The 24,522-nt window shown below is 42.2% G+C and overlaps 1 protein-coding gene across 2 annotated transcripts in view; it reads right to left on the bottom strand.

Annotated features, from left to right (window-relative positions):
• Window positions 1–3,052: 3,052 nt before the first annotated feature.
• Window positions 3,053–24,522, bottom strand: part of LOC102192428 (latent-transforming growth factor beta-binding protein 2) — an 87,433-nt gene continuing 65,963 nt past the window's right edge. Inside the window, exons 26-41 of one of the 2 annotated variants that reach the window (XM_005742721.2) lie at window positions 24,110–24,235; window positions 23,029–23,154; window positions 22,651–22,770; window positions 22,390–22,515; window positions 20,591–20,713; window positions 19,815–19,943; window positions 14,152–14,280; window positions 12,457–12,591; window positions 11,232–11,429; window positions 11,037–11,132; window positions 10,334–10,462; window positions 10,043–10,183; window positions 9,709–9,882; window positions 9,276–9,545; window positions 7,488–7,637; window positions 3,053–6,031 (exon numbers count right to left, since the gene is read on the bottom strand). In XM_005742721.2, the coding sequence (XP_005742778.1) occupies window positions 5,856–6,031; window positions 7,488–7,637; window positions 9,276–9,545; window positions 9,709–9,882; window positions 10,043–10,183; window positions 10,334–10,462; window positions 11,037–11,132; window positions 11,232–11,429; window positions 12,457–12,591; window positions 14,152–14,280; window positions 19,815–19,943; window positions 20,591–20,713; window positions 22,390–22,515; window positions 22,651–22,770; window positions 23,029–23,154; window positions 24,110–24,235 (2,348 nt within the window). In that variant the 3' untranslated portion in view covers window positions 3,053–5,855. The remainder of the gene's footprint in view (window positions 6,032–7,487; window positions 7,638–9,275; window positions 9,546–9,708; window positions 9,883–10,042; window positions 10,184–10,333; window positions 10,463–11,036; window positions 11,133–11,231; window positions 11,430–12,456; window positions 12,592–14,151; window positions 14,281–19,814; window positions 19,944–20,590; window positions 20,714–22,389; window positions 22,516–22,650; window positions 22,771–23,028; window positions 23,155–24,109; window positions 24,236–24,522) is intronic. The other variant, XM_005742722.2, reaches the window with a different exon arrangement.

The following is a 24,522-nucleotide window of genomic DNA, read 5'->3' as shown; positions in this document are numbered from 1 at the left end:
CCCAAAATCCTTCTGGGATGCCGTAGGGATACCTACGGATCCCTGAAAGGGTCATGTTGGCATGTTAGGAATTTTTCTTTGAGATTTTTCTAAAATATTGTTTGTTAATATTGTTTAATATTGTGTTTGTACATTTCCGTTTTCCTTAATACACTCATGGTATACTCACCAGATCAGGGAGCCGCTTTTTAGACTGCGAATAAACGCATTTAAAATTTGGCCACTGTGGAAAGGCGTGAATACGTAGGTGTAGTTCAGAAGTAAGTCCACTAGAGGGAAATATAGTATAATAAGTACGTTTAATTAATAAGAGAACATCTCACGGTAGATTTTGTTAACACAGTATGCACTTGCTGACCCCACACTCGTTAGCCTAGTGGATACACGTTTTTTAGGAACTGGATTTGGTCCATCACTGATCAGTCTTGCGCTGCAATGTTGAATCATTTTTCTTTGACATTTTAAGCTTTTAATTTACCACAGTTTGAAGAAAAACTGTCAGCATGTTTGTGTGTGTTCATATCTGTCAACCCCTGCATTTAAAACAAGTGTATTAATTTAAATAAAATGTTATTTTGTCATAGATCATCCTAACAAATAGTTGTCAAAACAAAAGGAAAAGTATTATCTTTATTTTGTATTTTTAAACGTAGTTTAAGAAATTTGTAGTGCAGTAGAAACAGGTGCAAATTGTAGGCTTTTGTTATGTTTTGAGTACAATTATTTTTTATTATTTTTTATTTACGTGGCTATAGCTATATATGGGTAGGATTCAATTGATTACTTAATAAAATTCGATTAAATGTTTAGTAATAAAAATCTAGAGGGTTTTTTTTGTTTTCCAGAAAATAGTCATACTCATTCAGGAACATGTATTCATATTGTTATAACTTGTTACTGTAATATACATATATATCATTCTTTATATAAAACTTTGGCCTTCAGATCAATCTTTTGACCCTGAAGCTGAGGTCAGAGGTCAAATGTGACAAGATAATTTTTATTGTTTTATGTTGCTTTCTATATGTTGACAGGACACAACATACGTGTAAGAATCTGTCATGGTCTGCGACTCCGTGTTTATGTTTAGTTTATTAGTATTCTGTGGTTTTGGTTACCTTGGGTGTTTGTACTCTTCTGTTTCATGGTTCATGTTCCTATGTTCTGTGTCCCCCAGTCTGTGTTAAGTTGGTGTGTTATGTCATTGCGTGTATGTGTTTCCTGTTTTATTGTGAAGGTCTGCGTGCCTCCCTAGTCTCGTCACGTTAATCACTCCCAGCTGTGTTCCCCACCTGTGTGTAATCTCCCTGTGTTCTCTGAGTGTTTTTAAGTTGTGTCTTCTGTCATACTAGTTGCTAGTTCGTCTGTGTTGTTTCCCCTCGGTCTCCCTGCGTCTCTCCACGTGTATTTCCCCGGACCTCCCTGCATCTTCGTTTCTGGTTTGTTTTGTTAGTTTTACCCAGTTTAGGTTTTCCTGTTTCACCTTCACCCACACCATTGCTGTTTGTATTTTCTTTTGTTTATTAATAAATACTCATCTGCACCAGAGCTGCCGCATTTTGGGTCCTATCTCCTATTCCACACGTCTGCCACCCGCGGTCGTGACAGAATCATAGTCATCACAGTTGTTACGTGTCTGCAGGCTGCATGTTTTCTGTCCCTCCCCTTTTGTTTGCCATTCCCTTAGGTCGCAGACTGCAGGCTGATGTCAATCTGGGGACGTCCAATTAATTAGAGGAGGGAGGCCCTGATTGGACAAACCAGGAGTGAAGCCCTTGATAAGGAGACTCACCTGTGGCTGGGGGCGGCTCTCTTCCCTCCTTGAATTGTTTGACACATGTGTGACGGTTTCCTGCTGTCGTTCTTTTGTTTGATGATTGTGGTGGGAGTAAAGTGGACTAGGTGAGTTTGGGGACCCCATACACTTACTCACGTAGAGTCTTTGTGTTAGAAACACTAGGTAAGTAGGTTGGTGCCACCCATGTAATTTTGAGCTTGTTTTAAGTTGAGGTTTGGGTCTATCTCTCCTGTTTGTTGCTTTTCTAGGATAGTAGCTCAGCTAAGTTTTGGTTTTGTCTTTTTGGTGTTTTTTTTGGCACAACCTAACTGTCCCTTTTCCCCCCACATTTGTTGTTTGAGTCTGGGTTGTTTATTTTGTGAGAGCGCTGCCATTAAACCTTTTTTCATAACACCTGTACTGAGTTTCCGGAGTTGTTGTGTTATCCCCTCCTGCCCTCGGGGAGACGTAACACAGTATTTATCGAAGTCATAAGGCTTTTTGTCCATTTTTTGACCAATAAATCATTGAGCTGACCCTGAAGACCTTGGTGGGTGTGAGCCAGATTTTAATGGATTTTAAACATCACATCATTCTACACCCCTGCAAAGTTTCTCAAGCCTTTTTGAGCTAATGTGTTTACAGACAGAAAGAATGACGTGCACGCAAATGCTACCAAAAACGTAACCTCCTTAGCAGAAGTAATAAAAAAAATCAAAATAACTCTGCTTCAATTTGTATGGCTTCTCAAACAAATTTACTTTAATAATAATTCAGTAACATCAGTAGTTCCTAATAAGGCTTAATTTATTTCAGAGGGGAAAACACTGACATTTGTGAAAAAGAAATCCTACACGTGTTTAACGACAAGATGTGTTTCTGCATCAATACTTTTACTTCAGAATGATTTGAAAGCTTATAGTACAATTAAACTCTATTTTAAAAATATAAAATAAGTTATTAGTTTTTATTTATTGATTGAAATTGTTCCAACAATTACCACCAAACATATCATGATTACAAAATAATATGCCCATGATTGGTGTAGATACTTTAACCACACTGTTTGGGAACCTCACAGCTTTGTGTAGCAATAAGCCCTAATGACTTTAATGATCATCATTTGTATATTGCATACTAAAACAAACTCACTGTTCTTGTTTTATCCCAGTAAACTCCCCAAATTACTCTGCGCATATACACATGATGAATGCAATGTGTGTTGGGTGCTATTTGTCAAAGTAAATTATCAAACGTGTAGATCTTTTTTTTTTTATGTTTTATTTTGATGACTGATAGTGATTACAGTCAAGAGGTAAACAAAATGAATGAGCATGATGTTTCCACTGACCACAGCTTTACATTTATCTCAGGTTATTTGTGGTTTTGAAAGATTTTAAATATTCTTTTAGTTCTTTTAAATCTTAAAGTTATGGTTCAGGTGATGATTTAACCAGAAGAGAATAGTGGATGTAGAAAACAACACAAAATATTTATACAACTGTAGGTTTATAGGCTGGGGAAGCAGGTTAATGGCAAAATGTAGTCATCCTCCAGACTCTGAATTAGACTTTAATGTTTCTGTGTTGCTGCAATTTCATCCTGAAAATACAAGACTACAAGGCACGTGTGGTTACTCAGAAACCAGAAAGCTGATACTGTCTATGATACATTCATGACATAAGGATCCACCAGAGACTAAAGCTCACAACGACTAATATTTAGCTGTAAAGTTGTGATGTGCAGAAGTGGGTGCTCGCCTTCCAAAAGCATCGTCTTTGCAATGGAGGAGTCAGAATGTCTGTAATTAGAACAGTGCTGCCACTTCCAAAAAATATAATTCATTGTCTGCTCCACAGGGCAGGGTATTCACACAGTTCCTCTGGTACAGTGTCAGCCACTCTCCTCATACATAAAAAGAAATGCTTTAAAAAACATTTTTACAGACATATAAATCTACAAAAAGCTATAATGACAGATATTTCTTACATTTTATGTTTTATGTTGAACAAAATATTTGTTGTGCTATAATGCAATGAGAGAATATATAACAAAAATAATACATAGTACTAGATCTGTACAAAATATACCAAACCTCTCCAACAAATGAAGCCTTTGTCTTTACATGTGTTCAGAGATGCAGACATGGGAAGTGTCTGGATGTGAGATTCGAAACCAAATATGTTTTGTGTGGAAAAAGAAATCCTTTTGCCTGTTTGATGTGGTTGCATGAAACAAATTTGCCCTCGCACAAAGCCAACAAAGAGAATCAACGCTGTGATCGTCTACTGTAAAACAAGCTTAATACTGTTAATAAGAAAGGTACTGTTTTCCTACATTGCTGCTGATATCGCATGAAAATGGAGTCAAACATAAGAAGACGGGTTCTATACGCTCACTGTCCATTTCATTAGGTACAACTGTTTATCTGCTCCTTAATGGAACTTGCTAATCGGCCAATTACATGGCAGCGACTCTACAATTTAGTAAATAGACCTGGTCATAACCAGTTGATGAAGATCAAAGTACGCATCAGATGCTGCTGAGATTTTTCCCACATGGCCATCTGTAGGTTTTAGAAGAAGGGTCTATGTAGATGTTAAACTTTGAATCAGATTGGCTACGGCAGCAGACGACCAGACTTGGCGCTAGGCCTGTCAGGTTCACCAAAATTGGACAAACAAAGATTGGAAAAACGCTGCCTGGTCTGATGAGTCTCCGTTTCTGCCATGACATTTAGATGGCTGGGTCAGAATTTGGAATAATCAACATGAAAGCATGGATCATTGGTTCTGGTGGTGGTGGTGTAATGGTGTGAGGGATAATTTCTTGGCACATTTCTACTCCTGAGAACTGAGAGAAAAAAAATCTTTTAGTTGAACTTTTTTGTGATTTGTTTGTCCACTACAGAGGACATAAATGAACAAGCTGGGTCTCAGGAGCATAAGCAGAGATCCCACCTGGGCTCATTAGTACCAAATAAGTCCACCAAAGTATTGTTGCTGATCATGTCCATCCCTTTATGACCACTGTGTATCTTCAGATGGCTGCATCCAGCAGGAAAATACTCTGTGTCACAAAGTTCTAATCATCTCAAACTGGTTTCTTCAACATGAAAATGAGATCACTGCACTTAAACTGACCAAAATCTCTGCTGAATGTTTCCAGGACCTTGTTAAATCTATGCCACAAATAATTAAGGCAGTTCTGAAGGCAAAAGGGGGCCCAAACCAGTACTAGCAAGGTACACCTAATGATCTGGTCAGTGAGAGTACATCACAATGCTTTCCATGTGTCACACAGATCCTCTTATACATCTGCAGTCTCTCCATGCCCACATAAAGGGTGAAGCTGGTATTATGGAAGCTTCGCTGCTTTGACCTCTCAGTTCTCAGTCCAGAGCTTCTTCAACGGCAGCTTGTAGGTCATCTTAAAGGAAGACAGCTGTGGGAAAAGTTCCGTGTTGAATTTCTGTTTAGTCCAATGTAACTGAGACTGAGAAATTGATGAGAGGTTTGACAGTGATGAGCATCCCGATATACAGTATGGCTGATTTCTGATGACATTCCTTCTTTTACAAAATACATTTATTATTTCCCCACACTGTCTCTGACATCAATTACCGAGACAAGTAAAACGAGACGAATCAAGTACGCCATCTGAAATATTTTGCTTTCTTAGTTAGCAGAGGCCCGTCATGTAAATGAAATAAATAACACACAAAAAGAGAAGGTGATAGAGAAAATAAAGTGGAAATATATATATCTGCATATCAAATTGCCTGGGCTTACTGAATAAAAAAAGTCCACAAAATCCCTTTAAGGCAAATGGATATTTGGAGAATGCTAAATCCCATGTAATACATTCACTGCACAATTCCTGGTCCTCTTGAATGTGTGTGAGGGGGATATAATGCATCCTGTGCTGAATGCAAGTGTGTGTTTTCTATATGTACATGTGTCAGTATGTGTGCGTGTGGTATGTAGGGAAACGAGACTGGACGTTTCAGCATTACTGTTGGAGGTTTAGAGTCAAGCCCTGGGGGAAAATGGGCAGAGAAGCCGGCACTCCAACATACTCAGTTTCCTGCCTCCCTAAGCCTAGACTCTGGGATCGCCGGGATGCATTTGTGTGGCTTGGCGGAGGCCACGAAGCCCGGCAAGCAGGTGCATTTGTACGATCCCTCTGTGTTTGTGCACTCCCCGTTCTGACACAAAGGCACTTTGTCGCTGATGTCCTCACACTCGTTTATGTCTGAGGAGAAAGGACACAGCATGAGTTAGTCAGCAGGGAGAATCCCAGAAGGAAAAGCTGCCTATGACACATCTGCTGCTGAGGGGTCACCTCAAAATGATAATTCTTCCCTTTCCTTTCCCGTCCTTTCCATGTTAAACTCCAACAAATTTGAGTTCTGTTCTAACTTTTCATCGCGATAAATGATCACATCAGAAACTATGATTTAAACACATGAAAATACTTTTGATAATTACTTGTTTTTCAAGAAAATAAATCAAACAGCTAATAGTTCTCAAATGTGAGGATTAGGTGCTTGCCTTTCTCTTGACGTATTGTTCGACTCACATCATACAGTACACAAATCAGTGAATGCATCAGGGGTAATTTGGGGTTCAGCTTCCTGCCAAGGACACTCGATATGTGGACTGGAGGAGGTGGGGATCAAACCACCAACCTTCTGATAAGTGGACAGCTCATCCTATCTCCTCAGCCGTAGCTGCTCAACAAGTGACCAACAATTACTTTCACAAAGGTTTGCTGTTGGAGTTACTTTCCCTCAACACGATAAACGTGTTGCATAGAATCTCATATATCTTTAATCAAACATGCCGTCATGTTGCGTGTCAGCTGGACAGGATCTGCACTCGATTTCCCAGCCATCTTGAGAGCCGGACTTCTAAGAATGATGGTAAAATTAACAATCCACTGGATTGTGTTTCCTTTTGGCCTTCAACAGGTTGTTCTTTCTCTTTTCCAGCATGGGAGGTCTGATTGTCATTTCATAGCAGTCAATCTCAAATGACCCTCTTTGTGTTTATGTCATGTTCTGCTGGGGAAACGCTAGCGGTGAGATTTATAAAAGGAGGCAGGGCATGAGTTGCATAGCTCCCACATGTTTCCACGCTTTTCAATGACTTTTCTTGGGAAAACTGGCTAACCTTGAAGTCGATAAGCCTGTAGCGGACACAATCTTGCAATCATAGAATTTCATTACGAAAAGACAGACTCTGTTTTCTTACAAAACAAACAAAGTACATTTATAAAAAATATCTCATGTAACACACAAGTGGCTAAGATTCAAGGCCTCCTTGCTCTTGGCAGTGTACAACCAGGGAATGTCAAACCAAAGGGTAACACACGATGGTTTTGTGGAGTACACGGCTTTCATTAGTTTCCCATAAAACATAAGTTAATGCAAGGTTGTTAAATTTAAAGCTTCTCCTTGAGGGCAAAGATTTACTGCATGAAGAGTTAACCTACTGGCTCCAGAAGGCTGAAACATGAAAGCAGAGTTCACTGTGGTTTGTTTTCAAGATTCAGCACCATATTTTGAAATGAGATATGATGTTATATGAAGTGACTGATTCTCCTATTGATCCAAGGAAGCCCTTGAACATTCTTTATTAGGAAAACATGATCTAAGTGTGGGCAGCCTACTGAGAAGGCCCCTAAAGATGCTGCAGGAAAAACCCACCTACACAGGCCATCTTGTCTAGATCAAGTTCATAACCGTCTAAGCAGTCGCAGGTGTAGCCCTCTCGCACTCGAACGCAGCGACCGTTTTCACACCCATTCAGGATGCCACATTCCTCCGCCCGGAGACCTTCAAAACCTTCATAGCGTTCTGATTGGACAAATATACAGACAGACATGATATTGTTGCAACATTTATTTAAAGAAAATATTTTCAAACTCTCATAATGCTAGATGTCAGTTGACCTGTTAGGACATCCAGTCCACTAATGGGTCATTTGATTCACAAAACGAATATAAAATATTCTGGCTTATACGTTGCTGTACAAAAGTTTTGAGCCACCCGTCATTTCTTTACATCCTAGTTCTAAGGAGCCAGACTTGTATCTTGTACTTGAGCTACAGTTTTCCAGGCTTTTAAAGGTCTTTCAAAGATTTTCTTTGGACATTGGCTGCTTTTTCACTCATTTTCACCCCAGTCCTTGACCATTTTCTCAGCAATGTTTAAGCCATTTAACACTGATCCATCGATCATTCAAAATTAAAAAAGCACCAAACTTGAGGGATGAACTAGTGTTGTGTCTACACTTAAGAGACAACTTAGCAAAGAACCAATTTTAGGTCATTTCTTCAGCCATTTTGCTACTATTAACCCTTTCAACAACACATCATTTGCTCTAATTTCTGTTATTGAATCTGCATAAAATTTTAAATATAATGATGTTTGACAGCATAAAATTGTATTGTAATTGCACCAACAAGGTGACTTACAAAGAGCTATTAGATGAAAAACTGACATATATTGGAATGGTGTGCGGTGTTTCTTTAAAACAAAACAATTATCTACAGCAGATGAAGAGTGTTTGTAAGCTACGTCTTTAAGAAACTGGACAAATTTCTCAATGAAGCCTTATCAGGAAAGGTCTCAGTCAAAGGGTGGCTATCCAAAGGCCATTCTTAAGGAAGGGAAAGAAGGAGAAATGTCTGAAGTATCCAAAATGACACAGTGATTGGGCTGATAATCAGAGATAACAGGTCTTATGGAGTAAAGAATCCAAATGAGAAATTTTGGGTTCAACTTGTCAAAATGTACAAAGGAGATGAGAGTAGAGAGTGTCTACAGGCATCTGTGATCATCTTGGCATCTTGTCACAACTGCTAGAATTATGAACAATAGATCAGATTGGATCCACCATGCAATACTACCTGGTTTGATTGGAAACAGCTTCATTCTTAAGCATGACAATAATCCTAAACACACTGCCAATACGGTAAAAACATACCTGGATAGAAAAACACAGAATGGAATACTGTCAGTCATTGATCTCCCCAGAGCCAAGAGCTCAACATTATTGAAGCGGTGTGGGATCATCTTGTCATGATGCTTAACAAGTATGAGCCAACATCCAAAGAAGAGCTTTGAATGTCCTTCAAAAAGCCTGGAGAACTATTCCTGAAGACTACTTAAGCAATTACAAGAAAGCTGCCTAAGAGAGTTCAGGCTGTGTTCAAGAATAGAGGTGCTCATACTAAATACTGACTTTCAGGCTTGTTAGAAGTGTACAAGCTGCCAAGTTTCTCCCTAATATTTATTAAACTGATGTACTGATTTCCTAGCAAAACATAAAGAAAGCAGGGTGCGGCTCAAGACTTTTGCACAGTACTGTAGCTGCTGTATATATTAAAGCTACTTTGAATCCCAGGTAGGTATATTTGCCTATACCTGATAAGCTTATGAAATATTATGTTAAACTACTAAAACAGAACAAAACTGCATGCATATAGTCACCAGCATATGGATCCACTCGCTGCGGCTGGTACTCTCTCGGCTGCACACTGGGCACACGGACGGGGACGTGGAGGGGTGGCTGTTGAACGCCGTAGTAGTTCTCACCTTCAGAAATATCATAGGGTCCACCAGCACCGCCGTAATGATCCCAGTATGGAGGGCCAAAATGTTCTGCAGGGTCATCTATCCCCTCAACACCGTACTCATATCCTATTCGCTCTCGCAGACTATCTGAACTTCCTCTTACGTTGCACATTACTGCATAGTCAGCTGTACACAGCAGCAAACAAGGGATAGAAATGATCATTTACTTTTGAAATCAAATGGAAAATTACAAAATCATTACTGTATGAATACGCTATGCTATGAACATGGTACATAGATTCATTATGAAACTAAAAAATCACTATCTTATCTGATTCCTGCTTCTCACCAGAGTCTTTCCTGGGACAGAGGGCACAGTGTTCACTCCAGGCAACACCGTGCAGGCAGCAACACTCAGTGTATGTAGTTCTGCGATCTGATAGCGGTTTGGCACACATGTTGTCGCCCTCGAGTTGCTGCCAGCAAATATCCACGTGCACGTCATCTTCTGAGTCCACAACTTCTGGGATGTACAATGAGAAGGGTTTAACAGAAGAAATAAGAGAATCAGAAAAATATCACTTTAAGAGTCAGCTAACCAAGTTATACTTTTTCTTTGAATATCCAAGAAGAATAAATTGTCAAAAAAAAAAATTTAATCGGTTTGTGTGTGTGTGTCACACCCTCTGTGGTGTTGAGATCAATGCAGCGTCGCCGTGTGCTGTCGAGAACCAACGGAGGACTGCAGAAACAGTTGAATGACCCGGCCGTGTTCACACACACTCCGTTCTCGCAGACATTTCCAAATGCACACTCATCATAATCTTAAAAAAATTAGTGCAAAGAGACTCAGACGTCACCAAAATCATTGCTTTTTAGCACATTAGCATGGTAATACAAAGCAGACCACGAATGCGACCATACATTTATTCATACACCATACATAATAGGTAATAAGAAAAAGACTTTCTTACCCACACACTCAAGCCGGATGTTATCGTAGAAGAAGCCGGAGCGACAGTAGCAAGTATACGTAGAAAAGAGATTTGAACACTGCCCATTCTTACAGATGTCGGGCCCAAAAATCTCACATTCATTTGCATCTAAGGGGCAAAGACAGAGAGAGCTGCGTCATGTGCGTCACGTTGCGATGTGTGAGCTGAAAAAGTTTCAAATCCTGACCCTGTGCTAGAACTGTCATTCGCTTCTTTTTTAAAAAGCTGCAATTACAGTAAACACTCAGGTATAGAGGCACGTTTACCATCTGGCTTTAAAAGTTGCTGCAGGTGAAAATAAAACATTTCACCTTTTTGTGCCATTAAAAACGCTGTTGACAGCCAGTCCTAACCCCTGATGCACTTATTGTATACATTTGAAAATCCTGACTTCCTTCTCAAGTTATTGCACAAGATTTTCAGAAAACCTGACCCTGTGACCCTGACTCTGAGGTCAAGGTTACTAATATTAACTAACTAAGGTGACATCTTTTTTAGAGATTTTCAGAATACTTGACTCAAGGCCTCCATTATTTAACCTGGTGTCTTTCTCGAGTTATCACATTTGCAAACTTGGGAGTCCATGCTGCATGCCCAACCCCAGTGTGAGAACAAAACCCCATCGTGCTTTAACGGCTGAGGGGTTAAAACAGGGAAAATCTACAAAGCGAAGAGTGTGTACCTATGTAAGCCCGTTGCTCATCTCCAAAACTTTGTACAGAGGAAACAGGCAAGGGTAGTAATCCACTGCCGTAAGGGCACAGCTGTTTGTAATCATCTGAAAAACAAAGACAAGCAGATTAGCAAAACACAGAAAAACGCTGTTCTAATATTACAATATGTTCACTTTATTCCGATAATAAAGCTCTTGTTGTACCACTTCCTTGGACGGGACAGGCGTGGATTTCGCAGTTGTCGCCCCAGCCTGCTCCAGCCGTGCAGCAGCACTCCTGCTTGGTGGTGTTGTGAGACAAGACGTTGTCGCAGAAGTTTGCGTCATTCAGATTATAATAGCACTCCCTCCTCTCCTCTGCCGAGGTGGGGAATGCAGGAATGGGTTTGGTGTCCCTCTCAGCTGTAGGTGAACAAAGAATAAAGCAGGTGAGGCGATGTCAGAGATCACGGTCGTGAAAGCATCTGTGGATTTAGTCACGGTCTGGTGTTTGCTCTCTGATACAGCTTTTTGAAGTCATACCTCACTACACAGACGAGCTCTCCAGGAAGCTAAAGTTACAATAAATCCTAACCTTGAGGTGCACATCATCACACCGTAACAGCGTCAAAGGGCCTCCGCTCTTTCATCCGTCCACATCCCTTCAGCAGGTAGTGCATTACCCTCGCCTGCCACTGCTGAGCCTGCTCATTTGTCCAAAGGCATGGGCTCAGGCATTTCACCGTTAAGCTGCTGGCTTAGCCAAATGGAAACACTGGCATGTGAGTCAACACACCATTCAGTCTCACATGATTGATTAACACACGTCGAAAGCAAACAGTGGAATGTGGCAGAAAGGTACACAAAGGCATAACTGGGGTTTAGAGCCCAGGCAGAAGAAAAAACATCCCCGCTGAGGGCACGTAGCTTAATAATGTAAATACCCCCAATTTGTGTACACATGTGCCTATCAAACTGGGAATGTGATGATATTTCCATGACTCAAAAGGCTTTAGTCATCCTGAAATTACACTGCATTACATATCTTTAACCTCTGCACTTTCCGATTATTTTAGCACAAGAGCACAGAGCAATGTGTCTTTAGCTCTAATTGCTAATAGCTACACCTTATCCCTGTTTGTCTTGGTGGGGAAATGGGTTTACGGTAACTAAGGCCCCAGGGCATTTGCTTGGCTCCGATCGAAAAGTTACTTCATCGTTTGTCTGGCAGATTAGGCTGATACAAATTTTTGCGGGAAACCCACCCAACCATAACCCCAGCCTGTAAAGAAAAAAAAAGGAAACACGCAGGTCAAAAGATACTCTAAGAGACGTGGAGTAAGCCATGTCCACCTAGTCGCCCTTGTTTGGATAATGAGAGACGGCTCATTAAATCAGGGAAAACTTCGTCTCCCAATGACGGGATTGAGTTCTAGTCCTGCTCTATTACCCATGGAACGGCACTGGCTGGTGCGGGGATCAAATTCCTCATTGTCGTTGGGGCAGATGCACAGGAAGCTGCCATCGAAGTTCTCACACAGGGCCTCCCCACACAGCGCCAAGCTCATCTCGCACTCATTCACGTCTGAGAAAAGCAGGAGAGGAAGCTTTAGGTCAGTAAAGGATCGGGAACATGCACACGGTTGTCAGAAGAGTACTTGATATTCAAATGAAAGAAAAGTCCTTCATGCATTTCTTTATAAAACTATCTTACATATACTATCCATCCATCCATCCATCTATCTATCTATCTATCCATCGCTGTTAAGAAAGATTTGACTTTTTACAAACAGATGATAAATGTCACTTTTTATTGTTTAATAACCAGTCAAATAAATTCTCAGCTGGAGGATGTAGTTTTTACCATGAGTGTTAACAGTGTATGTATTAGAAAGTCTTTCATTTGCAGATTTGTACACAAAAGATGTACTTTTAAGATTTAGACTATGAGAGTGCATACGTGGAAGTGGTTCAGAATGACTATTAACAGTTAGTTTCATAATTTTTTGGACAAAGATAAAATTTTTGTAGTTTTGTCTCAGTATACCGCTGCAGTGTTTAAAGCAAACAGTTAAGATGTGACTGAAGTTCCAACTTTAACTGAAGAAGTTTAACAAAACTGCTGCATCGACTGTTTAGGAATTACACCCATTTTTATGCACAGTCCCTCATTTTCAGAGGCTCAAAAGTAATTGGACAATTGACAAGCAGGTTCATGTCCAGGAGAGGCCTGCTCCATTCTTATTCCATGAAAAATGAAGCAGACATAATCGCTGAAACTGATGCAGGGTGTTTAAATATGAATATGACGCCACCAATAGGCAAAAACAAAAACTTTAGGAGTCGGCGAATCGTCAAACTGGGGCATTTTTAAAAAGAATGAATGCACTGAGCAGCTCAGCAACAACAAAAGCGCTGAAAGATCACAGAAGACAACTAAAGTAAATCATGACAAAATTACTTACATATCTAATAATTAAAAAAAACAAACACTTTATAGCATCTAACTGATGTTGTGAAGCAGCAGGATAAATGAAGTGTACAAATCTACACTCTCTGCCCAGATTCAGCCGAACGCTGCAAAAGTAATCAGACAGCTCTTCACAGCGTTGAATGAATTCCAAACCATACTGCGAGAGTTTTTCAAGGGAAAGAAATAGGATATTCTTCATGGCCAAGTCAGTCTCAGTCCAACAGAGCACGCTTTTTAGTTGCTGAAGGCAAAACTGTAGGCAGAGACACCCACAAACAAGCAGCAGCTTAAAGTGGCTGCAGTAAAGAACTAGGAGAGCTTAGAACCTTGGGTTCTAAACCTCAGGAAGTCAAGACAGCATCTGTATTAAAAAATATATATCATATTTAAGATTTAGGTTTTGGAGCCTCTGAAAATGGGGTACTGCGTATAAAAACGAGTGTATTTCCTAAACAGTTCATAGACTATCTTTATAAAACTGCATCTTTGTTTGTCTGATTTAACATCCACCATGGAGGTGTACAGAGGCATAGCTACTACTTTGACCAACGAATTATGGATTGTATTGGAATATATTTCAACATAGCGTATTTAATTTTGAAAAACACATTTATATGAACAGGCTAGTTTAGCTTGTCTACAGCGGATACTTTCTGGACAGCAGTAACACACCGACACATCTGGTCATATCTCCCGGAGGGTTGGTGTAGCCTCGGTCACACTGGCAGCGGAATGAGCCGTCTGTGTTCTCACAGAAGCCGTTGCTCCCACAGATGGTTTCGTTGTCACATTCATCAATATCTGCAAGGCGAGAGCAGGCAGAGAGGTGAGCGCAGCGTTAATATTTACAGTGTCATTCTGCACAACAGACTCTCGGACTGCCTCCGTAAACACTACGCCGCTTTCTCCAAAATAAACACCACTACCATTCTGACCGTACAATAACAAGAGAAATCACTGCCATCATAACATGTCAGGGACAGTGTACAGATTAGACAATTCGTTAAGAAGCTTTTCAAACTTTGCTCCTCATGGATTGATTCACGGGGACTCGCTCTCTCTCTCTGCATGGACACAGTGTAAAGTGAGCGTGATGTGGGTCTGGAAAGCTGCGGGTGAATGTTCTTTAGTTGTGTCAGCCGAGTGGGAAGTGACAGAGGAGTTCGCAGCATCCAGCCAACATTCAGTACTCACCAAGACTTTACAAGCAGCTGGAGAGTTCAGGTCTGGCATTAAGAGCAGCTCTCTGGCATGACCCACTTTCCAATCTAATCAATGAATGTACTGAAAAACAGGCTCTTACTACGAAAGGACTGAGAGCATAGGGGGACTTTGTGGGGGCCTGAAATGGAAGTTAGGAATCTGGCGGGTCTGCAGTAGTTTCTTGTTTGCAAGGCATTAAATCATAAAACATGGTTGATAAAATCACAAGAGAAACTGTATGCTTTATGTCAGTTCGGCTTGTCGAAACTGTTAACAGCGGACCTCGTAACCGCACTGACCAGTTGCTGTTTGAAAGGTAACATTTGTTTGCAATTTCTAACATACATGATTTAGTATTTCTTGGCATCGCCAGCATAGCAGAAGCCAAAGACTGATGCTGCAGGGAGGGGGGTAAAGCTGATTATAATTGTTTTAAAAAACACTCACAGTGCTCAATGGTCACACTTTAGTGACATGAAATTATTCTCTGCTCAGTTTCCCTCCTTCTTGGGTTGCTGGAATATAAATTCAGGTAACTTGATCAACAATTTGGATAAAGTACAAGTGACAAACACAGCCAGAAGTTAAGTGCTTGTACTTTTTCTGCAAGGCATCAAGTTAAAAACATTACAACGGGCAGGCCTCACAACTGATATGAATTGTACTGATGAAATTAAAGAATACTACTTTACTGTGTCTGTTTTATTGTAAGCGTAATTTGATTTTGTTAATATTTTCTTTTTAACTTTCATAACCTTCCATGGAAACTATTCGTTTCCATGACTAATAGTAACTCCACTGGAGTGATAATAGGTTTTGGAAAAAACAAAACAAAACTTGAAATTAAAAAACATTCTGAACATGGAAAAAATCACGACATCTTGAATATTTCAATGATTTTTGATCCGTTCCACTAAAAACTCTCATACATCTGCCTCTAACTGTAATAAAGACAAGATGTTAAGACCAGTGGTACCTTAAACTTTCGTGACAATATGATTTATGGTGTAAAAAGCGCCATCATTCACATGTTGTCTAACCCTGTTCTATTTTGCCTATGAGGACTAATACAGGCCGCTTCAGCTGAAAAAAAAAGGGGGAAGAAAGTGGGACAGAGAAACCGCAATCCATCTGATTTGAACAGCACGCTTGGCCAGGGCCCCGTCCTCTCCTCCAACGCAGAAATCTCCTTTCTCAGGCTCATTGGGGGAACTAATCCTCTACCAGTGTTTCTGTCCTGACTTGGACATTTCTCTAACATGCCTCTGGGGTCAGAGACAGGGTCTCCCACCAGCTAATAAAACTGTGGAGACAAAATTGCCTTTGTCATTTGTAAAATGTTTCCCTGGAAGGGCTGAGGAGGACTGAAATTGCTAGAATAGACTTGTGGGCTCAAATGGACGGACACATACTAAGAACCGCCAACTTACTGGATGTGCTTTTGAATACTTTAAGGAATTGCACACAATGGAAATTTTTTTAGGGAATAACATCTCAAAGGCCTAGTTAGCCATGTTTCTCTATTAAAGGGGGGGAAAGTATTGTATATCAAGGTTTAAGGAACATTTTTCTCAAGTGTGAAGAGCTTAAGTGGAGTTAGGAATGTTGGAATTGACAGCAGAGACCAGCTGGGAGGTCCGGGGAGGGAAGTCGATGAAAGCTCTCTGCTAATATGTGAAATAATCAGTGTCTGAAGGCGGATTTTCATTCGTGTGTGACATGGAAGAATCTGTTGCAAACCACATGTTGGCATGAGATGCACTCAAAGTATCATATCTGAGAGGAAGAAGAAAATCTGGACCAAAACGAAAACTGGAATTTAGTCATTGCTGTGCCCGTCTTTTTGCAGTGTTTGAGTGATAGCATTACTTGACCAGCCATTTAGGTCTGTCAACCACAGACAGTCAGGCTGATAATTGCAGCACTAATGATTTGTGGGAAAAAATGAATATTACAGCATGAGATAACTCCACCAAGAGCGAGTCTCACACTAGCACGACATGGGGTTGCCTTTCTTAGTCTTTCCATGCGATCATCAGTTACGTCAGGACACATGCAGCGCTGTAATTTGCCTGGGGGGAAGAAGTGAGGCGGGAAAGCTGAGATGAAGGGGCAGCACGGGCCCAAAAACAACCTACTCTAACGGCCTGACCCGGGAGGACATGCTTCCTGGATCCGGTGATGGTGGATTTGGGTGTGGAGGAGTGTTAAAAACTGGTCTCTGTGCCATGTGTTAATCTGAAGCACATGGCGGCAGGCAAAGAGAATACAGGGATACATCAATGACTGTCGACTCACCCCGCCGCAGTCCACACTTCTCCGTTGTTCTCCGGGCAACCCCTTGTCTGATTGGACCCATATGCAGAGGTTATTTCACACATGATCGGTTAAGGATAAGGTGAGGTATTTGCCTTCAGGGAAGCATGTTTGCGGGCTTTATCAGATATTACATCAACAACCGGTCCTGGGTTAACTACACTGATGACCAACCTGCGGTGTGACCAGTGTACATCTTAAAAAGAAAGTACAACTGCACGAGGAGTCACACACATGTTAAAGTCTTCAGATTTCTATACATTTACAGGGGTGGGAGGCTGGCAAGAGTGAGACCGCAGACAATTTCCGCCCTTGGGTAAAAGCCTTATTAAAGACGAGGCATAGCTCGGGGGAATTTACGAGCGTGATGGTGAATTAAAGCAAAAACAATGATGTGCAGCACACATACACACACGCGTCCAAACACTTATGTACGGCATCGTGTTAGATTTGAGCGCAGACCTTATAGCACAGTTGCGGTGGCATTTGCTGTGGCAAAAAAAGCCCCTCTGTTTTTCCCTTTTTGTGTCACGGCCTCTAAATCTAAACGAGCGCAGGGAGCAGAGCCAACGACAACCGCTGCCTCTTTCAAAGGCGGCTGAGTAAAAATAAAGCAATACCCCCTCGCAGAAACTGCAAATTACCACGTCTGGTCTCTTCTTGAATATTTGATGATTTTCTTTTTGCAAGCCACCAAAAAATGCCCGGGAGTAATTGGGCTCCATCCTTAGGCTTTTTTTAAACATTTTTTTATTGAGGTGACGGCAGCATCTCCCAAAACTTCCATTCGCGAGGTGAAACAAGCCACTATTGTGTGTAGCGCTGAGTGATTTTAAACGTAAGAGGGCTTGGTTCTCAAACCGGGGCTGTGAGTCAACGCTGAGCTGTGCGAGTGTTTGTTGTAGCATCTAGTGAAAACAGCATCACAACATAGCAACAGGAGAAAAATGGTCAAGCACCCACAGAGATGAGATAAATAGAGTTTTGTGGAACTATAAAAGAAGATTTTGTAATCAGGCCACATCTCAGGACTCCTCAGGAGCATGTCAGACATGTTAGCAACTGGGTGAGTGGCTCAGAAGTGGAATCGGACCAAGAGGTCCAAACCCAGGCAGCTCTGTGTGGAGTCTCCACATGTCTGTATGAGCTTTCTCCTGGAGATTGGGTGTCTCTGCTAAATTCCAGCACAACTCCTTCAAAAGACACTTTCAGCATCAAGAATTTCACGGTTTTGGGCAAATAAAGGTAGAAAAGGGATCATCACACTAGAGGCAACTAAAGGGCACATGGGGTGATTTAAATAAAATGCATATATCATGGCAGGCCTAATGCACAGCAAGCAATGATGAAAATCTAACCTGTGTGAGCTGCTTAGCAGTGTTTTGTCTCTGAAGTCAAAAGAGCAGAGGTGAGCAGCTGGCTTCAATCAAGTCTTGTTGAACTAAAGGCCTCTGCACTCTTTAGCCGGTGCCAGACAGACAAGATCATAAAGTGCAGTGAGGAGGCAGCCACACATAGCCAGGATCAGCGTAGTAGACGAGGGGTGGTGGGCAGATCTACGCTCTGTCACCGGTCAACACTGCCCGCAGCAGCATTTTCTCTCCAGAGCATCACTTGATAGTCTAATAAAAACTTTGGGTCATGAAAACATGTGAAGCCACACTCTGCCCTGAGTGCATCACTGCAACCACCACAGTCTCTGGTTCTCTTTCTCCAACACAAACACACACGGGAGGATGCCAAAAAAACCCCAAAAATAACCCCACACTTAACCACAGACGTGCGCACACACACACACAGTCACGCTGACATGCACACGCAATCGGCCACAAACACCCACAGCTTCAATCTACGGTCCAACACATCATTCCATTCTGATGCTCTCAGTCTGCTTTCCCTTCTTCGCCTGTCACTCTCCAGTGACTGTTTGGATCCTCTCTAAACATGAGGAAAATATCTAGACCTTCTTTTTTTCTGGTCATAAACTCCATTTGTTGTTTTATGGTGCTATGAGAGTGACAAAGACAAGCAATACCACATTATAAAATAAAGAGCAAAAAAAAAATCCAATTTGTTGTGCAACAAACTTTGCAAATGTCTTGAGCCCAAGGTGTTCAGTCCTGCCAGGAAATACATAAGTCTTGGTGGACTCTGGAAGTCATGGACATGTGCCTGTTGTTGTTGGCTAGCTGTGTTCACAGATGTAGCGTGAGTACAAACCCATCCAGCCAATGCCAGGTGACTGTGGCTTCTCTACGAGGGTGGGGGGACAAACAGTAAGCTGGCCTTGCTTGACTATCTCATCTTTCTTCTCTTAGAAGAACTGCAGCGATCAGGTTCTACTTTGGGACTCTGCCAGAGTGCTCCATTATCTCTGTTTTCAGGTGAATGACTTCTATCAGCTTCTGGCCTTACAATTGGCTTCCAATGACAGTGCGGTATTGTCTTCAAAGGGCCTCAATATTGGGCTATTTCTCATTATCTTCCATGGTGGCCTTTTGTGCAGGAAGACCCAGAGGTCTTGATAGCTTTTAACTTGCATCTGTCCCTATGTGTGCATGCCAACCTGATATGTGCGATGGGGTGAGAGACCTGTAGAGTGGTGTGGTGGTGGTGACTTGATTTGAATACTAAACTACAGCCATGGAGTAATGAAGTATTAGGTCATGCACAGTCTATAAATAGATCGACCCCCTTTCAATACAATTAAATTGGCTTACACACAAAAACAGGCTAAAAATGCCTGTTTAATTCTTTTTCTCCACATAATTGAGCGTGCTAGTCTTTTTAAGTACAGTGCAATTTTGAAAACTCACCACAGCCTGTGGCGAGTTCTCCCTCAAGGCCAGGCTGGCAACCCACAAAGCACCGGTAAGAGCCGATGGTGTTCTCGCAGCGCCAGGTGCCACAGACTGAGCTCCCAAACTCCTTGCACTCGTTCTGGTCTATAGAGAAGAAGAAAAGAGAGAGAGAGAGACAGATGTTTGTCAGTAACCGACAAACAGAGGCGCAAACGTAACCACATGTGCAATCAGACACAAATGCGCGCACCCCCGCACGCAAACTCGTATTCCCACCACTGCTCCTCTGCTCCCGGTGTAATGGCTGCAAAGCAGGAGTCGGCCAGGAGGCCTGTGGTGTAGCTGTCCTCAGTAAACGCAGCAGGCAAAGGGAATGGCCAAGAACAATATTATCACAGCAACCAAAGAACTTGTGAAGGAGCTAAAGGGAGACGTTCCAGAGGGAGAAACACCTCCTGCTCACAATGGGGTCATTCATGCTTCCCACTGGGGAGAGGGAGCTGAGGGCTCCAGCCATGTAATCCAGGCACCCCTCAGTCCCAAGACCACGGAGGAAAGCCTCTAAGCCAGGCTTGGACACTTTCACTGGAGCCTGACGTGCTATAGATAATCAATCATATCCAACTGTGCTATACTGCGTATGTTTGAGCCTTAATGTAGCGTGACAATCAAACAGCTAAAGCTGACATGTTGTTTTAGTCAGACAGATGAAACTTCTGGGCAGAGGTAGGGTCAATAACAACCGTGACAAACACAACTTGAAAACAAAAGGAAGTTTTAATCAGTCTTACCCTCACAGTCAGCCGTATCAGTGTTGAATTTGAAGCCGGCCTCGCACAAGCACAAGAACGAGCCCTCGCCGTTGATGCACTTTCCTCGGATGCACACATCATCCTTGCTGCATTCATCCACGTCTACGACGGACAAAAAGTGGGGAAAGAAAAGCAGACAAATTAGCGGAAAGTGCGGCTCAAGATCTTACAGATTGATTAACAGCAATTATCCGCACGGATCCTCCATCTTCAGCGAGTCCACGGGGAGCGCGGCTTCTTCTCGTATCAGAAAAAGAATGCGTAATCAAGCGCTCATCTGAACACTAGGCGTGCTGGCCATTTGGAGCGCTTCATGGTATACTTGCAAACAGGAAACAAAGCAGAAGAGAGATCTACCTCAGCTTTTCAGGCTGAGAACATTTCCCCCAGACTCGTTAAAATGAATAACGAATGCTCGATGCCTGATTAGCTGTAGATGGGTGGATAATTGCGGCATTACAGCATAGCTTATACAGTACTTGGACTTGTGGTGAAAGGTGAGGGAAAACGCAAGAAACCAGAGGAAATTCATCACTGAGGAAAATGCCTGCCTTCCTTTTCCAGTCTTTTGATAATCAGATGAATCTTACAGAGACGACAAGGTAAACACCCGATTGCAACGATAGGGAGGGAAAAAAAGCAGCACTCCAGACTTTAGGTAAATACATAAATATGCTGTGACTGGATAGCTTTGGAGTGTATTCAAATCCTTCAAAGTCTTATTGAAAGGAACAGGAAGGCCATGGCAGAAGTTGTTGATTTGGATTAAGCTGAGGTATGTTTCAGTTCGCTGTCAGTCTTTTATTGCTCATGCTGTTTTTTGCTGGTTTGGAAAGGCCAAGCGTCGTTTTGGCCCCACCTGACTGAACGTATCTTTCATTCCCATAACCTCACAAACCCTCGTCCTCCCTTCTTCGCGTCCTTCAGGCTCATGTCAGAAGGGGGCCTGGCTTTTATTGTGTCAGCACTGTACACACAATGGCAGACTGCAAGAAAATACATGACAACTGCTGATTTATAGGATAATTAGGGCCCAGTATTTGTTGGGGCGAATAGCCAAAGTACCTGATCCATGTTGGGCAACTTGCTCAGTTTGTGATATCTGAAGCACTCCAAGGCCAAAAGAACGCCCCTGCACGAGGAGTGACCCTTGTCCTCTGCTGCAAGTAAATTCTGCCAACTCCATGACCATGCCAGCATCTCGCAGAGGCCAGCCTACCTGCTTCATATCATGACAGAACAGTTCACTGCCAGACATCTTTTACTTAACTCATCCTCCACCAGATTGCAAGACCCACCAGAAATAACACTGATCCAATTCTGACATCCTAGCCGGAGTTATTTCATGTATTGTTTTAGTAATTGCTCCAGATTCTTGTAAAGCCCTCCTTTAGCTGATGATCAGGCTACTACCAGTGGGTCACTGGGTGCGGCTGGAATAACTTCAAACTGTCCAAGCTAAGGCTGAGGGAGGGTGAGCTGAGATAGTTGATGAAGCCATGGCCCATTACAGCCTGTGCACCCATGCCAGGTGTCCCAGGCTTGGCTTCAACTCCTAAGAGAGCATGGCGAGAACAGCCTGTCTGCACTCAATGAAAAAAAAAGAAGCAAGCCAATAATGTTACTGTAAAATGACTTAAGCAATATTTGAAAAATCCATTATTACTTTATTAACAACTTGCTCCAATCCCTAGTCTGCTCCACTTATTTACACAAAGCCCAAGAGAATCACGATTTCCCACTGCTCTAAGCGTTCTAGCTCCAGTGCTATACTGCACCTTGGCAGCCGGGGCTTCCATCGGTGGTGGTATACCCATTATGACAGATGCATAAGTAGGAGCCCTCAGTGTTCAGGCAGTCTCCTTCCCCACAGATCCCTCCAGCGGTTAAACACTCATTGATATCTGTCACAAACAAGCACAAATACACATAAGTACACTTACACAGCTGTGTCAATATGCCAACATGAGGTAAGCCATGAGAAACGGCTAACCACTAATTTCATATTTTAGAGCTATAGTGCATTTGCATGTTTATACCTCTGCAGAACGTCCCATCCACCAGCTCCATGCCAGAGGGGCAGGAGCAGCTATAGGAGCCGATGGCGTTTGTGCATTGACCTCCCACACACAGCCTGGCGTCCTCACATTCATTGACATCTGAATTGACACACACACAGACGTCACCGGCATGACATATCCACACCAGCTGTAAATCACCGTGCGTCACTTCAAATTTGCCCAAGTTTTGACATCTAGACCGAAAAACTTCCAGACCACACTGAACATGTGAGAGAAGTCGTGCATCATGTAAGACGGCAAGTAATGACTTACTATATTGGAACAGATGACTGCGAAAACGATTGCATCGAGATCATAAAATCGAGCGACCGCAGCGAGCCGCCCGTTTCAGTGTACCTTCACATGAGCGCCGGTCAAATGCCAGCTCGAAGCCCGGATCACAGGCCATGCAGGAGAAGGAGCCCTCTGTGTTGGCGCAAACACCTGTGGGGCAAGCACTCGGAGACTGGCACTCATCGATGTCTAAGAGATAGAAGAAGAAAAGATTGGCTGTAGGTTATCATCTTGAACAAAAAGGTATATAGAGCGCCGTTTTTGTGCTTCCACTGTCTTATCTGCTAAAAATCATTAATGAGCTCAGCTTAACCTACTGTGCTGCCTAATGTACAGTAAGCAGAGCCCTCCTTATTAGATCACACTGACAGTGTTTTATTAAAAAGGGTAGAAAGATAAGTATGTGGGACAGTCACTGAATCCAAAACAGCAAGCTATTACAGGTGGCGTATAATTACTATATCCACAAACAGTCACTGGCTCACTGTTATGTGATCTCTCGAAATTCCTCCAGCTGGTAGGATTGTATTTCTTGTGGTGAAAATAGTGCGGGCCATTGTTAAGTGATTGAGATGGCTCGATTTTTTTTTGCCTTTGGGTGAACAGAGTGAGTTCAACAGGGCGAGTTTGCTGCAATAAGTGAGAAGCAGGGGAGTGGCTGACTTCATTTCAAATTAAGTCCTTAATATTTTCCATGGCATCACAGACAGCCATTAAAATCCTATCAGAGGCTGACTCGGAGTCGGGCTTTTACTGTGCGACTTTTTCCCAGCGCTAAGATACATCGGTGGGGGGGTGGGATCTTCCTCTGAGGCTAGATCCACACTTCTGTTTAAAAACACACCAAAGTATATGAGGCTAACTGAGACCATGTTTTAATCCATTTAAATAATCATTCCTGTTCTGCTTCCCATGAAGTCATGACAGACTTTACTGGATTCCTCAAAGCAGCCATTTCCCTGCATTTATCCCATAAATCATGTCATGAAAAATTACCAGACGCTGTAAAGATTTTCTGTAATCATGTTCTGGGCCTAAAGCATTCCTCTTGTACTGTGGTCCACTATAACTTTGGCTCAATTTTGCAGCATACTGAAATATCAAACTTTTCTAGGCAGGTACTTAAGTACAGATGCCCTCTTACCTTCACAGTAACGGCCGCCCTCATTCACTTGAAAGCCGGCTTCACAGCTCCTGCAGGTGTACGATCCTTCAGTGTTCAGACACAGCTGACCCGGGCACAAGTTAGCCACTGAGCACTCATCCACATCTGGACACAGATACAAAGGCACATCATAGCACAGATTACCATCTCTGGCTTCAAATAAATAAAGCTTGCCAGTGGTAATCAGTTGGATGGGTAATCACTAGGGCTAGGAATCACAAATGTCGACACCTCTATCTTTTTAGCTGAGCTATCTGCAGGATATTTGCCTGACATCATCCTGTTCTATTTGAGGGCTGGTGTCTCATTGTGTTGAGCAAGGAGCAGATGATTGGTGCCAGAGCCAGAGGGGTCCAGGATCCAGCTATGATGTGATGTCTAGAAGTATTTTA

This window comes from Pundamilia nyererei, unplaced genomic scaffold (genome assembly GCF_000239375.1).
Source record: "Pundamilia nyererei isolate P.nyererei 1_Seehausen unplaced genomic scaffold, PunNye1.0 scaffold00123, whole genome shotgun sequence".
Classification (NCBI taxonomy): Eukaryota; Metazoa; Chordata; class Actinopteri; order Cichliformes; family Cichlidae; genus Pundamilia; species Pundamilia nyererei.
The sequence above is the reverse complement of the archived record's forward strand: the minus strand, read 5'-3'. Positions and strand labels throughout refer to the sequence as shown.